Source organism: Lates calcarifer, linkage group LG13 (genome assembly GCF_001640805.2).
Source record: "Lates calcarifer isolate ASB-BC8 linkage group LG13, TLL_Latcal_v3, whole genome shotgun sequence".
NCBI classification, from domain to species: domain Eukaryota; kingdom Metazoa; phylum Chordata; class Actinopteri; family Centropomidae; genus Lates; species Lates calcarifer.
The window spans coordinates 26,394,475-26,411,555 of NC_066845.1; the positions used below are offsets into that span (position 1 = coordinate 26,394,475).

General features: G+C 40.2%; 1 protein-coding gene across 2 annotated transcripts in view; it reads right to left on the reverse strand.

Moving 5' to 3' along the window:
• Window positions 1-298: 298 nt before the first annotated feature.
• The window catches only part of prdm6 (PR domain containing 6), a 100,719-nt gene continuing 83,936 nt past the window's right edge, over window positions 299-17,081 (reverse strand). Inside the window, exons 8-9 of one of the 2 annotated variants that reach the window (XM_051074872.1) lie at window positions 9,242-9,428; window positions 299-3,691 (exon numbers count right to left, since the gene is read on the reverse strand). In XM_051074872.1, coding sequence (XP_050930829.1) covers window positions 9,248-9,428 — 181 coding nt within the window. In that variant the 3' untranslated portion in view covers window positions 299-3,691; window positions 9,242-9,247. The remainder of the gene's footprint in view (window positions 3,692-9,241; window positions 9,429-17,081) is intronic. The other variant, XM_018663532.2, reaches the window with a different exon arrangement.

Consider the following 17,081-nt stretch of genomic DNA (forward strand, 5'->3'; position numbering starts at 1 on the left):
GGAAATTAAATTCAACACTCTTTGTCAGGCTCAATAAACTTCTGTCGTCTTCACTGGTGCTGGCTGAGAAATATTTCAACACATTATTCACTTGACATTTCTGTGTTCATACAGATTTAACTAACATGTTAACCAGAGAGCTTTAGTGGGGCTGGTAGACAGATCTTTTTGGACACAGACAGAGCCAGGCTTCTTCTGTTGCTAAGCAAAGTTAGCCGGCTTCAGTTTCCCAAAATGTAGAAAACAATGTGGTACAATAAAATCACAGAGAACGTTACTGATAAGAATCAAAACTGGATTTCAGCTTTATTTCCTATGGAACAACGTCTTTTGGTTTTTGATCTCATTTTGTCATTCAATAAAAAAAGGAGGGGATGGGGGTGAGTCGGGGAAATCATGCAAACAAGATCGAGTCAAAATGGATTCATTAGAGTCTTTTTCTGTTTGACATGACAGTTTTTTCCCTTCAGAGTCTGTCAGTCATATTACAGAGGAAATGATTATCATCATCAGAGGGTTTGAGCAACATTCAGTTTCTGTTCAGCTGATCAGAGACATTTACATGTGCAACCAACTGGGGAAATGCTGCAGATATAAATTCATGTTGTGAGTTTTACAATCCTTGTGACACCAAATTTAATTTTAGGATTTAATTTTTCACTTTTAAAGAGGAAACAACAGTGAGTTTATTTCTAATGTGGTTCTTGATGGAAGACTGGAGTTAAAAATATCCATTCTCTCAATCTAGTTTGTGTACTTCTACTTCAGTCAGAGCTGCCTACGTTACCCAGAATGCATTTAAACAAGGCTGGAGAACAGAACTGATGTGTGCTTATAGAAAAATCTGAACATGTCAGTCATCTGGCTCAGTTATTTAGTTTTTTGTCTTCAATAACCAGCAGCTGATGGACGTTTCGTCACAGGTTCGTCTCTCGATTGTGCTGAAACGTTTTCTTGACGTCCATCCTCCGGATCCTGACTGATGTGAACAGAAAGTGAATTTGCTCAAAGCTCTGGTTCATATTCACATTTGTGTTTTGTCCTTAACTGAGTCAAACTATTTCACCTCAGTCTCATTGATCCATCATATAAAAATCCTGTAGTTTGTATTCTTCTATATACAGCATTGGATCAATCTGCAGTTTGAATGAAGAGACGTCTCATTCAGGCACAAAACTGTTTTAGTTTTCATGACAAAAACACGTCTGTGAGTTTGTAGAGCAGAGTGTGGATTTATTATCAGATCACAGTATCAGTAAGTGAAAAGGTTTGTTTTAAAGTCTGAAAAATCAGGTCTAACTTTAAAGTCCATGAGGATTTGTGGGTAAAAGCACTTTCAAACTTAAAGAAAGAAAAACTGGATGACAGCTTGTCGTTTTCTAAATTAATAACTTTCATTTTTGAACCTGTCAAAACATAGAACTGATTTCATTTTTTATTTTAAAGTTAGAACAACATTAAGGCAGCCAGCCTTACTCATAGTTTAGATTGGTTTCTCACTTTCACTGTGTAATTCTGTCTGCCACCTGGCGTCAACCAGGTTTTGTCCCAGGACTCTGACTTTGAAGAGGAGGTTCACATATCTCCATTAGATCAGAAACAAAACCTGCTGATTTATTCATGTTTTACTCTGCCGTCATCACAGAACTGAGATCTGGGTCTCTAGTTCAAACTGGATACTCAGGCTTGGATACAGTTGTTTCTTGATAGGGGGCAGCCATGTTGCTAATGCTAACGCTAGCAGCCAGAAACAAACACTTTAGATCAAAGTGTTTTTGATCTAAACAAAAAGACTTCTTCTGGCTTTTCTTTGCATTTAAGACGCCGCCGTCATTTCTGAACTCTTACAGACATTTATGCGATGAAAGTAAAACAGTTTTCCTGCAGTGAAACGTCCCTTTGACTTTTGGTTTTACATCCACCAGGTTCGACACTCTGTTGGTCTTTGGGAAGAGAAGTTACAGTTTTCAGATTATTATCGTTATTAAAGCTTTCTTAACTCTCAGGCACAAAAACCTATTTGGTGTTCATGTAATAACTGTGCTTTTACCCTCACTCATTTGAATACAAAGTGTATCGTAATGACACAGGACTATTTACACATCTGAGATTGCTTGTGAATGGATTCAAACTTGCATTGTGTAGCAAATATACTCTGTGAGACAACACTTCTCATGAGAGAGAGATGAGGAAGTCTTTTTCAAAACCAGAAACACCTGCTCTTGCTGGATTTGATGTCGTTTGTGCCTCAGATGATCAGATGTCATCTCTATGTCGAAATTTAAAACGTCTGAACAGATGGAGCACGATGTGAGAAATGTTCACCCTGAAAATGTTTTAAATGCCAAGATGAGAAAAAAACGTAAACTGACTTTAACCAGGTACATTTTTAAACTGTGCTTCAAACATATTTAACACATTTCTTTATGAACTGTGGGATTATTTCTATAAGAAATCACATCCATTATCTCTTCAGTATTTCCCTCCATTATCTTTCTTTCCAAACATCAGAGCTGCAAAAATTAAATAATCAACATTTTAAAACAAAAGTGCCCGAAGCATGATATGAGCAAGAAGATAAATATAATTTGTTTCTTTTGTCCCTTCTTTTTCTTTTCTTTTGTTATTTTCTTTTTTCTTTACAATACATAATCCTTGTCTTTTTATTTGTTCATTTTGTGATGTAAAACTCGAGCGTTGTCCTCAGACGTTTGTGTTTGTTGCTTGTTGTGCATTCTCAGTCTGTTTGCTTTGGTCGCGCCCTCCTTTGGCATCGCTGTTGCAAAAAAGAAAAAAAAAGAGAGAAGAAACCGAGAATTAAAGCTACAGACAGACCATCAGTCTGAATTTTTTTGGTATTTAATTGTTTCTGTCCCGGTTTCATGAGAGAGTTTTCTTTGGAGGGAAACCTGATGGGATTCCCAAAAGTCTCCAATAAATATCCTCGTCCAAAAAAACTTTTGTTTGTTAGTCCGACTCCTCCGTGTGACAGTTCTGCTTCTCTGCTGGAAAAAGAAAAGGATCTTTGGTTTGGTTGAATCGGGGTTCTCTCCAGCAGGATGAATGTGGCTTCAATGTCGCTCCTCTCCAGAAGTCAGTCAGTCAGTCAGTGAAGTCAAAGAGCTGTAAACAGTCAGACTACGTTCACGCTAAGACGACTCAATCTGAAAACGCTCCTAAAGAACAGCGATCAGTTTCAGGCAGTTCTCCTCAAGTCTTTTCATTCACATATTGTTTGTTTCTGCTGTTAGACAACTGAAACTACAAAATAATGATTTGATTCTGGACCATTAATGCCTCTGTTCAGTGAGTTGTCTTCCTAAATTTACTGCCATGTATCCTGAACCATAACTTTACAGGGTTACGTCGTCGTTTTCCAGAAGCTAAAGGGCAACAGAGCCAATGTCAATCGTTCGCTGCTCTCAGAGATTAGTTAGAGTTTTCCAAAAGTGCCAGCTGTTGGCTGGATGAATTTACATTGAAGGAGGGACGAGAGAAGAAGATGCGTTTTCAGATTTAGCTGCTTTAACGTGGACGTGGTCTCAGTCAGTCAACAGTCGGTAAACAGTCGAGGGGTTAATCCACCTCGATGGACTCGCTGCTTTCGTTCACCGGTTTACACTCGTTAGGAAGTCGCTGATGGCGGCTGAGCTGAGTGGCCTGTGTGAAGCTGCGGTCGCAACGCTCGCACCTGACACACACACACACACACACACACACACACACACACACACACACACACACACACAAAAGATAAGAGACAGTGATTAGATTAAGAGATCGCATGTAGAGAAGGTCAGAAAACACACAATGTCACACTGCTGAAGAGCAAGAGAACCACATTTCAACACACACACACACACACACACACACACACCTGCCTGTTAACTCTAATATCCAGTGACAGTATAAAGTGTGTGTGAGGCCCAGCGAAGCAGCAAGCTGTAATTGTTGCCCTGATCTTCACAACCTGACCGACAAATTACACACACACACACACACACACACACACACACAGTCCACCTGTCAATAATCTATCTAGCAGGCTGGGGAGGGTATTCCCATCACACACACACACACACACACACACACACACACACACAGATATATCCAGGCCTGATAAGGCAGCGTCACTGTCACTTTCAATAGAAAGAGAGAAGAGAGGGAGCTTTTAGTCTGAGCAGGGGAGGGGGGGGTGGAGGTGTTAGGGGGCAGTTAAATGTATATAAATGTGTGTGTGCTGGATGAAGTGTGTGTATGTGTGTGTGGGTGTCTTCAAAGAGAAAGCCGTGTTGAGGAATTGGACTTAACAGCCCTGAAACAAGACTAACATGCTGTTAGATAGATGGGGGGGGGGGGGGGGGGGTGTTAGTTAGATAACGGAGGAGAGGCACATTTTTTTGTGTTGAAGCTCGGCAGCAGTGTGGACTGAACACTGGACATTTGGAAGCTCTGGAGAGACACGTGATTTCTTGGCTACGCAGACATTTATTCTTTCATTTTTTTAAAAAGTGATTTGGATTTAAATTCAACATGTCCGTGCAGCCTCACATCCACAATAATTAAAAACTAAACTAGTCCTGTTCAACACAATGAAGGGATTTAACTGTACAGCTCTGATGTGTTTTTAATGTTTGGACCTGGACAATATATCAAAAGACTTTCAAACACGCACAGAAATCTGCAAAGGCTAAAACAAACGTGCATTGAAGTGAAAATCCAGTCTGTGTCAACCTCTAATGTAAAGCACAAACTATATTTTCAGTGTAAACTTCATCATCTACTTACGTCAACTATAGTCTGTGTCTGATCACACTGGAAGGTGCTGCAGCAAATTTATTTGCATGCACTGAAAACCTGGTCAACTAGAAACTATTTTCAGGTTGTGCACAAATCAAGTTGGGGATCCTAATAATAAACTGAGCTAAACATATTCAAAGTACAAGCTACGTTAGTCAAGTTACAAGCTACTCTTTTAAATGGCCAAGATCTTGAATCCATCTCCTACATTTGGTTTTGCTTCAGAGAAACTTTAAAGCCTTCCCATCACACACCTGATTCTAGTCAATGTTAAAATCCTGCATGAATGTATCTGATAAAACAAGCTTGAGTATTTCTCAGTAATTATTGCAGTATGTAAGTTGTGTATACTTAATTGTTTGCGTGAGGTTTGTAAACATCAGTATTCATTCTGAAAAGATTTCTAGCAGATGGATCTTCCATTTGAGTTCTTCTCATTTTGTAAATTTCCTTACAGCACGAGAAAAAGAAAACAGACGCCTGACTGAACTGAAGCGCTCTGCCCTCAAGGTGGACGATCCTGCTCTTACTCGTCTGTAAATCTACAAAACCGCAACAGCTACCGACATCAAAGCTCCTTCTGAAGCTTCTCTGTCACAGCGACTTATCCAGCAGGACAGACACGAAGACGGTTCTCCAGCAGAACAAAGACCGGAGCTGAAACGAGGCGGCTGCAGTCTGAGAGCTATTGACCAGCCGGCGTCTGTTACCGGCCGCCTCCTTTTCTCAGCGGGGGAAAAATAACACTGAGCAGTTTGTCCTGACAAAATGACAGAGGCAGCTTTAATCACTTTCCCTCAAGGATCAGTGACGTTTCAGCTCACCTCTCATCTTAATCTCTTCTGTACGACAGGAAGTAAACAAGTACAGATCGTGTTCAGTCACAGACTGATAGAAAGTGAACGACTGATGGGACCAGAAACAGGCAGAGAGACGTTTACAGCAACGTCAAAATTTACTGTTCAGGCCGCAATTCAGACAAAACTTCGATCACATCCTTCACCACAAAACTACCAGAACCTGTTGCTGTATTTAAGCTGCAACATTAAACTTGTTTGAGGGTGACTGAGTCAACATTTCTGATCATATTCAATCAGATGATTTCCTGTAATGTCAGAGTATTGCTTATAGCGCCGATCTCACTGAGAATGAACAACCAAAACCACAGCTCCATGCAGCTTTTAGTCTCTTTTAGCTCATTGTTTTGGTTCTCCAGCTGTCCCAACTTTTGATAAACCAACTGTACACTATCTCCACAGTACCACACAGCACACACAATTATCATGAGTCATCTAGATGGCATTCGAACAACACATTCAAAATTGATTCAAGAGAAATGCAACTGTTTTAAGAAATCAACCTCCTCTCTTTCATGCCATTCAACTCGTTGTGAATTCTGTAAATTGTGTGTGTTCCTATGGGGACTACAGTGCATTTAGAAAGTATTCAGACCCCTTGTAATTTTTTTCACATTTTCCTATGCTGCAGCCTTATGCTAAAATACATTTTACCCGTCTAACTATAATAAGTCTTTCTTGTAAATTAGATAATATATATATCTGGATAGAGGGTATCTGTAGCTTGCCTATAAGTTAGCAAATGTCTTCATTTCATGGTTTGTTGTGTAATTTTTTTGGCACATAAAACTACTTTGATCTCTACGTCACTGTTCAGGTTGTGCAGATGTCGAAAATCCAACACTGCTGATGTTTTGAAACTCAGCTATGAATTGTTGTGCTGAGTCTCAACACATCAACAGTGGGCTGAGGGGAATATTAGGAACTGGAGGTGACGTTCAGCACCATGGAAACCTCTTATTGTAAGATTCTGCTTAATAATCGAGTGTCTAAAGACAGAGGTTGTCATATGCTGGACAGGTAGAGAAGAAAGAAGTTAGACCAACTGAACCTTGACCTGAAAGAAACCAGAGAGAAACCATCTAATTACAGGTCCTGAATCTCCTTCAGTCCTCAGGGTACTTAAAGCTGTGATGTTGCAAGTGCTTTCATGTGAGAGACTGAATAGAAAACAGTAGAACAATAGAAGAGCAGAGGAAACAGCAGCAGCAGTTTGACAGGCTCCACAGTCCAGCAAGTATCGGTGCTGAAAAGCTGCCGACCACACAGAATCCCTGCCTCCGTCTCCTCAGCGGGAAGATAAAGTTGAGCGTTTTCTTCCTGACAAAGTGACAGTGGCAGCTTTAATCTATCCGCCGCACCGTCCGAAAGGAGATAACTCCCCGAGGCCATCGATCCGCTAAAGATTTCTGACGCCCGTCCATGATTGTCTTTGTCCCGCTCTGCCTCCACCGAGACTCTGAAGTGCTGATGAAAAGGTTCGGGGGGTTTCCTCCGATTGCTTATTAAGAACGCTGATTTGCTTTAACCGGATTTCTCGCCGGCGCTTGTCGTTTCACTTTTTACACCGTGATCTCTTGTTCCTCCGCGCTCTTCCTCTCCCTCATTTTCTCACTCATTCTTCTCGCCCTTTCACTCTCCACGTCAATGACAAGTTCGGATTTCTCTGATTGCTTATTAAGGACGTTAATTTGTTTCCACCGGCTTTCCCCTGATACATGTCCTCAAATCCCTTATTCTGCTTTCTTCACTTTCTTTTATATCTCTTACTCTTTGCCCTCCTGCCCTCTCCTTGAATGCTGACCTTTTTGTCCACTGGGAGCATCCTTATTGTCCTTACACTGCTGACGGGATGACAGCAGCATCCAGAAACCCCTAATTGCATTGTGGCTTGTCCTCTAATTATATCAGTCTTCACTGAGTAAAAAAAAAAATGGAAATGAGCAGAGATTCATCACCAGGCTGTTAACTGCCACGATCGAGCTTCTTCTGTATTTACACTCAGTGTTGTGGGCATTTCGCTGATGCTCTCATCCACAGTGATTTACAACGAGTGAAACAAAAGAATAAGGTGAGATTTTCCTCAACGGTCAACATCACAGATGGCCGAAAAGGTCAGAGGTCACAGCAGCTGTGACAGGTGATGGAACAAAATATTCCCATGTCCACAGAGGGATCATGAATAATGGAAAAATACCTCAGAAACAAATAAGGTAGATTGAGGTTTTTGTCACCAGGGCTGAATCAAGACTTTTTGAGGTCCCTTATCCAAAAATGCAATATTTCAAAGGACTCACACCACTCAGATGAGAAATTCTCCTTTCTTACATTTCAAGCTCAAACTGGCTTCTCCTCATGTAGTAAAATTAGTAAATCTAATGGGAGGAGGTGACAGTGTTATGAGATCTTTGGGAGATATGGACCTGGACAAGACAGACGTCTTTTAACTCTTTTTAATTGGCACAAGAGAATGATTAAATTGATCACCCAGAGGTCAAAGTCTTCAAATATTTGTAAAAACAATTCAGTTTTTTGTGTCATATTGTTCTACTGATTAAAAAAACTTTCCCAGCAAATTTAAAGCCCTCACAGGCTGATATGGCTTAAATATTTATCTTCAGAGTTTATTCTACGACTATTTGAACCAGGTGACACGATGTTGTAATTTGAGATGTTATGAGAAGTTAAAGCTGCTTCACTCCTGCATGAGTTTTATTTGTTTAACTGAAAACTCGTTGTTTACCCTGACTGGTCTGTTGTCTTCGCTGCATTGGTCTTATTGAACCAACAATGAACACTGATTATTTCTAATTATGAGTATTTCTCAGTTATTTCATGTCAATAGGGTCAGTAAACGCCTCTCACATTAAAAGGAATCCATGCGACCTTCGACCCTCTGAGTTGATCTATGGATCACTGAGCTTTATGATGTTCTGGACACAGTTAGAATGACAGGAAAACTCTCCAGCCTTTCTACTGATTCAGTAGAGTCAAGTTAGTTGTATTTTATATTATTTTTTTCAGTAAAAACACAGCACTCTACAGCCACTATCAAGTACTATATGAGCTACAGCTTCTGGAAGTCTCCAGTGTTTACCAAGTAAGAAGTTAATCTTGGTAAATAAGTGGATTCTTTTAGCTTTTTTTAGTTGTGAGGGTGTGGACAGCTTCTACTGTAAAGCAGCAGCAGGGACTATTCAAATTACATTAGTTTAATGCACCGATACACTTGACTACATTTTCAAAGGCACGGGAAAGCAGAATCATAACGGGCATCAGTAGGTGTAACTGGTAGAGCAGTCACTTTTTATCTGAATTTCGAACTGGGACTGGGTAACTTTGGGGATGATTAAAGGGCTGTTTTTTCCCCTGTAAAACACAGTGATACATATTTCTATTCATCAAAAGGAGATCTTTATAAAATGTGATATTAATAGTAGTTGGCAAGTAGAAGTGAGTGTGGTTAGCAGCGTGTCATATCTAAGAGAAACTGGTCAGTTCAGCTCCAGTCTGCAGCAGGCGGGGGTGAGGGTGGGGGTGGGGGGCAGTAGGTTGGGTGGGTTGGATGGTGGGGGGGTACTCACTGTTACTTACTTGAACGGCTTCTCTCCGGTGTGCGTTCGGATGTGGTTGTTGAGCGTCGTGGCGCCGGCGAACGCCCGGCCGCAGTATCCACATTTGAAGGGACGGTCGCTCGAGTGCGTCACCACGTGGTTCCTCAGCTCCGACGGCTGAGAGAAGGACTGGGAGCAGTGGCCACACTGGTACGGTCTGAGAGAGGGAGACGGGTGAGACGGGTGAGGAGAGGCAGTTTGGTGTTGGAGGTGTTGGCTGAACCTGGAAGTTGCTCTGCATCTTCTCTCTGAACACTTTTACACACTTAAACTTAAAATTTTTTATTGATTTTATTATCAAAATTTAATTTTATGTACATATATTTACTGTAATTCTGTTTCTCCTACTGTAATTTTACTACTCCTCCTCTGTTCTTTGGTTCTGTTATTTTCCTTTCCTGAAACAAGGCTCTGATTAAAGAGGAAGTCGTATGTTGTACAAATTGTAAAGACATTTGTAAATAAACTTGACTTTACAAACGAATAAGACAAGTCCACAAACACACACGAGAATTCAAATAAACTAACAGACATATAGGCAGGAGAACACAATCCTACACACATGAAACGCACAACAAAAACACACATGCAGGAATAAAAACACACAGAGAAACAGACAGATGGAGAGGGACGAGGAAAGTAACCACAGTGTACGGTCTATAAACACACAGGGCAGGGGGAGTCGGACACTGCTCCGGTAACCATGGCAGCGTGACCCTCATCAACAATGCAGGCCTAGATCATGACTGGATCATCTATCACTGCGAGTGTGTGTGTGTGTGTGTGTGTGTGAGGAATAGCGGTTAGAGAGAGTGAGATAGAGACAGTAACAGAACAAGAAAAGAAGAGATATAAAGAGATTGTGTGTGTGTGTGTGTGTGTGTGTGTGTGTGTGTGTGTGTGTGTGTGTTTGGCTCAAATGGGAGTTCACAGTGGGAGTGTATCAGACTGAAACAAACAACCAAACAATAGCTGTGTGTCTGCTAATAGAGTGTCCTGCTTCCATACAGCAGCAGATCTAATCTCACACTCTTTCTATTTATTGGGTTGAACACACACTCTGCTGCGAAACATTATCAGCTTATTGTGTTTTAACTTACAGGACACTTCCAGTGTCCGCTCATATCTCCCATACTCTCTATCATTTTCCAGCCTCTGTTTACTGATATTGAAAATATTTCCTCAATCAAAATATTATCCAGGAAAAAAATCCGACAAATACAGGCTGAAAACTGTAGGGGCTGTGTTCAATTGTACAAGAAGTCTTAATAAATGTAGGCAGCAAACAAACATGAAAACTTCCAAAGAGACAGGAGCAGATTTAACAGTTATGCAGCGCAGACTATAATATGTTCTGAATATATCTGTTAGTCACTGGCACGGACATCGTTTGCTGTTTGTTTGAAGTTTGAATTAGAAGAAAGTGTTGCAGTTTTTCTGTGTGGAGCCAAAAAAAAGAGGAAACTCTTGATTTTATGATGAAATTCTTACTCAACTAAAATATTAAGAGACAGCAAAAAGAACTAAAAGACTTTTCCCAGATCACGTTCTTGTAGTTGGTTTCTCAGTGGAGTTTGTCTTCAAGTTTTTGGGGGGTTGTATATTTATTATCTCCTCTACCTTTTCCAAATATTTGTACACACACATGCTAATAATAACCGTTTGAAGTGATGTTAAATTGCATATTTTTAATTGAAAAATGATGATCTCTTGCTAAGAGCTTCAGTCATTTACAATACATAGGTTAGAGTATGTCCTCTGAGCAGGGCTACTTCTTCAGGACACTATCTGGACGCTATCGGAAAGTGATGAGACAGATTGGCGGGGCCACGGCTAGCTGGTTAGCATGCTAACTTCACTAGAAGAAAAGAAGTGATACAACCAGAGGAAAAACACTGGCACTGCTTTCCAGTAAAGGAATGAAGTTTGATGCTGAACTTGCAAAGTTTCCTCTAGACTGTCGAGTAAATAGCTGCTAATGCTAACATTGGCTATACAGCAACAGCAAAACGTACAGTTTCTTTAGAACAGTTTGACACAGAGAAAGAGGAAAATATGTGATTTCTCTGTTCAAAGATCAGTTTGAGTTTCAGAGAGGATCTCTTTACTAAAACAACAAGTAGCTGTGCATCAGTCAGCAGTGTGTATTGATGAGCAGAGACTCAGAGCTCTGAGGTGATTAGCTGCTGTCTGTCTTCTGTCAATCACATTAAGGACCCGATGAAAAGGCTGAGATCCCATTATTAAACCTGCCTCTAATGACAGTAAGCAGGGACACTGTTAGCACTGTGATGATGAGTGTTGGCACAGTCAGTGCTCAGATCATCATCATCATCGTCACATGACCTCAGGCACCTACAACCACTGTCTCTACTGTTAAACTAAGAACTGATCAGCAGTTTCACAGAGTCGTCATCTTTACAAACTGTCAGATAATTGATTGTTATCTTTACCATCACCATCATCAGTGCCATCAATATCAAGACTAATCATTTCCAGTATTATTGTAAGCAGTGACACAACAACTACCATGAATGTCATTAACATATTCAATCAGCAGCAACTGCAAAATCACAGACTAACTTGTTAGATCTGGACCAGGATTTAATGAGTTCCTCTCTGGTCCACGCCCCATTCCTCCACCAAACAAACCAACAGACATGGGTAACATCATAACCTGCTTGATGGAGGTAATTACATTTTTGTGGAGCATCATCACTACCTTGATCTTAATTAAACACCTCCACCTCTAACTACTGACTTTAATCTTTAACAGGCTTCAATATTTATCCCTCAAATTACACAAAACTGAACTCAACAGCTTCATCAATGTTTTTTAAACTTTCTGTCCCAGACTGATAAATCTAACTCTTTTATTTGGAGACAAAACATTGTGTTTTTATTATGTTTTTTAATGATTTCTCCAAAAATGTCATTTATTTAAAGTCAATGTGTTTGTTTTTCCTGTTAAACAGAATTTAAACCTTGAATTCCTGATGAGTTTTAACATCACAGTCATATAAGAAGCTGCGATCACCATATTCCACACAGTGTAGGTTGTAATGTCTTTCTCCTTACAGTTTATTAAGTACCAGGCTTGTATATCTCTTTAAGACATACACTACATGTCTTCACTGTATCTTCACGGTGTATCACTGCCTTCTGTATTACTGCGTTAGTTGTGTGTGTCTGTGCAGCAGTGTGACGGGGACAAACTCCCGTGTGCTGCCTGAGCTCAGGAAATAAAGCGATTCTGATTCTGAAACCAATAAGACAAAACTCTGACATCAGTACCTTACAAATAGGTAAACACCCCAGAACTAGAATAAAACAAATAGACCAACATCTTCACCTCTCCGATAAATCACAAACACCTACTGTACCCTGAGAGGATGTACACACAACACACACACACACACACACACAGGAAAGTAATAAGAGTAAAATAGTGTAATATAAAATCGAAAAATTCTCACTTGCAGTTTTCCACATAAAAGGCGTCTCGCCGTGGGGGTCGGTTCATTTATCAGCCGGCTGGTCTATAAGTTCACGCCTCAGTGGGCCGCACCACTATTTATTAGGTGGGTTTTCTATGAAGAGCTGCATTGATTGTGAATAGTTTAAGTTGATGAATGTGTGGATATTATTTATTAAGGCAGCAGGCCGGGAGATTAATGCCCGGTTATTGTTTATTACAGTGGAGAGAGGAGGGAGGAGGAGGTGAAGCATAAACACCTCCATCACACACACACACACACACACACACACACTCTCACACTCACAGGTATGTGCATATGCAGACGAAATATTCGCACACAGAAGCACATGCAAATATGCTCTTGTGCACAAATGAATAAAATCTGCAAACTTTTGCACACAGTCATACATATGCATGAATTACTGCACGAGTTGGGTTTTTCTGCTGTTGTGTAGTTTAGCATCGACCTCACACAACCTAGAGAAGCAGGACATGAAAACATCCTCACAACAGAGGGTTTAGTCATATGAAGTCACAAATACAATAACACAAATGTGTACTTAGGTCAAACGCTTGTTTGTTTCAATGGGAGCACTGTGTTGGAACAGCAGGGAGGAAGGTGCAGAGAGCTCCAGAAAACACAAGGTTGTCAGAGAACAAAAAAGTAAAAAGTAGAACCTCGCAACTTGTGATTCAACAGCATGTCGATGTAATGCTACTGTTTATCTGGTAATTTCCCACATGGTAACATGATGTCTCAAAGTAATTTTTTAAAAAGGCTGCAGTTTTTTTAATCAGAAAAAGGATTTTTAATCTCCCAGAGCACAAGGTAATGTCTTCAAATGTTTTGTTTTGTCCGACCATCAGTCCAAAATTGAAATATATTCAATTTACAATGATTTACAACACAGGAAAACAGCAAATACTCACACAGAAGAAGCTGCAATGCCATATGTTGGAAAAGCGATTGAAAAAATTAGGTCCACATCCATCTATCTAGCTGTTATTTTCTTTACAGATTAATAAAATGATTATGTTCTTAATTAATCATTATGGTCTGTAAATGAAAAATATCCGTCACCGTTTTCTGAAGCCCAAACACTGAAAAGCAGAAAACAAAATTGAGACACTAAATAAATATGACATTCAAAACAGCCATCAACTGATCACTAATCAACTAATGATTTCAGCTCTATCAACAGATCAGCTTTTCTCTGACTCATATTTCTGTTGACTTTACAGCTGATGCTATAAAACAATCTCTCTTCCTCTTTCAATACTAATCATATTACGGTATCATCTCTCCTGGTGCCCGTTAGCATCTCACAGAGTTTCAGTCTGACGGTGTTACAGGCTGTTGACAGCACAGACGGCCAAATATGTTCAGAGTCAACACTGCAACAGGCTAATGAAAACACAACAGAGATGCTTCGATCTGGTTCACAGGCAAACTAATAATACTTGGTTTGGACGGGTGATGAGAGTAGAACCGGTTCCCACTTAGACTCTCCTCCATCTGTGTGTGTGTGTGTGTGTGTGTGTGTGTGTGTGTGTGTGTGTGAGATCTATAAAATTAGTCATTTTAAACACATCTGTGAAATCTGGTTCAGGACAATAAACCTTGTGTCGCCTTTCAACACAACATGTGGTAACAACAACAGAGTCAGAGTCAACGTGTCACTGTGTCCACACCTTTAACACATGAGCTGATGACAGAGGCAGAGTGTGTGTGTGTGTGTGAGATCCAAACAGCGTGCCAACCAGCCCCTCACAGGCCCAATTATTATCACTACATGGGAATGAAGCTTCTTGGCACAAACACAGGTTTTCATTTCATCACAGAGAGGTCAGAGGTCACAAAAACAAAACTCCATCTTTACGACTTACACAGTCAACGGGGTGTGTGTGTGTGTGTGTGTGGTGTAGTTTGTAGCTTCAAATAACAAAACACTGGGCAATTGTCCACATCCAAGTAAATCCACTGAAGTTCTTGTTTTTGTCACTGACAGACTCAGGTTGTTATTTTAAGAGTCTGACAACATTATGGAGAGAGTTCCTACTGAGAGAGAGCTTCGATACTCCATCGATAAAAACATCAATTTAAAAAAATATATATATATCAACGTGTGAATTAATCAGGTGAAAAACTAGTTACGGTACTAAAATGTTTGTCTTGTTCTACCATGTACCTTGTAACTGTGCTGTATAATAACATTCATAGTTATCACAATTATCGTAGCAATGAGTAATTTCCATGGGCAGATTTTGTTTAATATATTATCTACTGGGACTCCAACCCATTGTTATAACTGACCTGTCACATGAGCCAACAAACACATTTTGACTGCTCAGTAACAAAGTGAAGTAGACGTGTTGAAGGAAATTGGGTAAATTACAATGTTAGATCAACAAATAAGTTCTGGAACGTCTTTGGTTACAAGTCTACCTACCTATCTCCGACATCATGACATAAAAAATGATCCTTGGCAGGTAGGTTTTTGTTTTCTGAGCTTTTGGGTTGATTTTGGATTCGACCTCAGTGAATCAGTGAGTCTGTGTGTGTTTGCAGCGTGCAGTGATGCAGAGTGAAGTGTGTTGATTGACCCGTATGGACTCGGTCTAATCCATATGGAGTTATATCTGCACTGTGAGGACGACTCCTCTGTCCGCCTCGTATGAAGACATTATTCCCCCCGAGACCAGCAGCTATAAATCACCGCTCCAGCCTCGTCAATACGCAATCAATGGCTCTGAACAAACACACACACATATATACTGTATGTTTGTGAGCACATCCAAATGAAATCACTGGTAGACTCCCATACAAAAACACTAAACTCCTTTTCCTTCATCTTCTTCCACAAACATCCATCTCTCTTTTTGTTTCTTTCTCTCTCTCTCTGAATGTATTGACCAACCTATTAAAGCAGAAAGCTCACATAATGTCCTCTCATCAACCGGCTGTACTCATCAACTGAGCCTCGAACAAAAACCAAGCAAACAGCCAATATCATGTCACCACAGAGAGTGCCTTGGGTTTTCTTTTGGGGGGGGCTAGGGGGGGGGGTGGATTATGGGTAGCATAGTTCATGAAGAAATCGTAGTCATTAAGGAGACGTGGAAAACGTTTTAATCTATTGATGTTTTCCAAAGAACACTCAACACTTTTACCAGTTTACCATTATTTGTTGTTGTTTAACGGTGCGTTCACTGACAGTGTGGTTTTAGCAGATGTAATCAACCTCTGCAGTGTTTCCTGCTTCTGGTTAATCTGACAATGGAGTGTCTCTCCTGCCGGGCTGCTGACTGTGTTGTCAGCCGGCGTTAACTCCTCATAACACTGGTAGTTTCCACTTAAGCTGTGCACATTCCTGCGACTGGCAGTTCTTGCAAACACCTGAGACCTGAGCTTCGAGAGGATCGGAGCTAGCAAAAGAAAAATATGTTGCATGCATGCCAATGCCATTACAACAGTGTAACTCACTAATTCACTGAGTCACAAACATGTGTTTCTAGGGCAACGGCATTCATAGAGGCAACAAGATACCTTGAAAGGTCTCAGGCCTCAAGAACAATAATCTGACCCTACTACATAAAATTTCACTATATATATATATATATATATATATATATATATATATATATATATATATATATATATATATATATATATATAATCCACTCATATGCAGATGCAGCACAGAGTAGTTTTTTATTATTGTGGCAAACACGACAGATAAAAATAGACTTTGAGTGAATTTCTACAAGCCCGTCCATCACGGTGATGGATCAGTATTGGTAACTCCTGCGGCTACACGCTGACAAAAAGAAAAAAAAGTCATTTTTCAACACATCTGTGTGTCCAGCAGGGACAACACACATCTGTGTTAGTGTTAAATGCAAATATATCCTCACTGTCGGGTGATAAATCTCCTAAATGTCAACTGTTTAGCAACAGAGGGAGAAACAGTCTCGCTTCAGCCTGACATGCAAACATTTTGAGTTAATTGTGTTTTGAGAATTTTCTCAGCTCACAGAACAGCGAGTCAACTGATGCTCAAACATGAAAGAGGCTAAGTGTTGCTTTTTAACATCAATAAATCATTTATTATTTCAGACATTACTTTGATTACCTACCACAAAACTGTTATGAAGCAGCATATTCCTACATCCGTTGTTTTTAACATGTTTTTGTCCTGGTTTGTATTTGATTTGACTCTGTGAGGACACAGTTCAGTCAGAAGGTATTGATGCTGCTGATTACCCACAATGCTCTTCTCACCTCAGAACTCCCAGTGAGCTGAGAGGTCAGGCTGGCAAAGTGAAGTACTT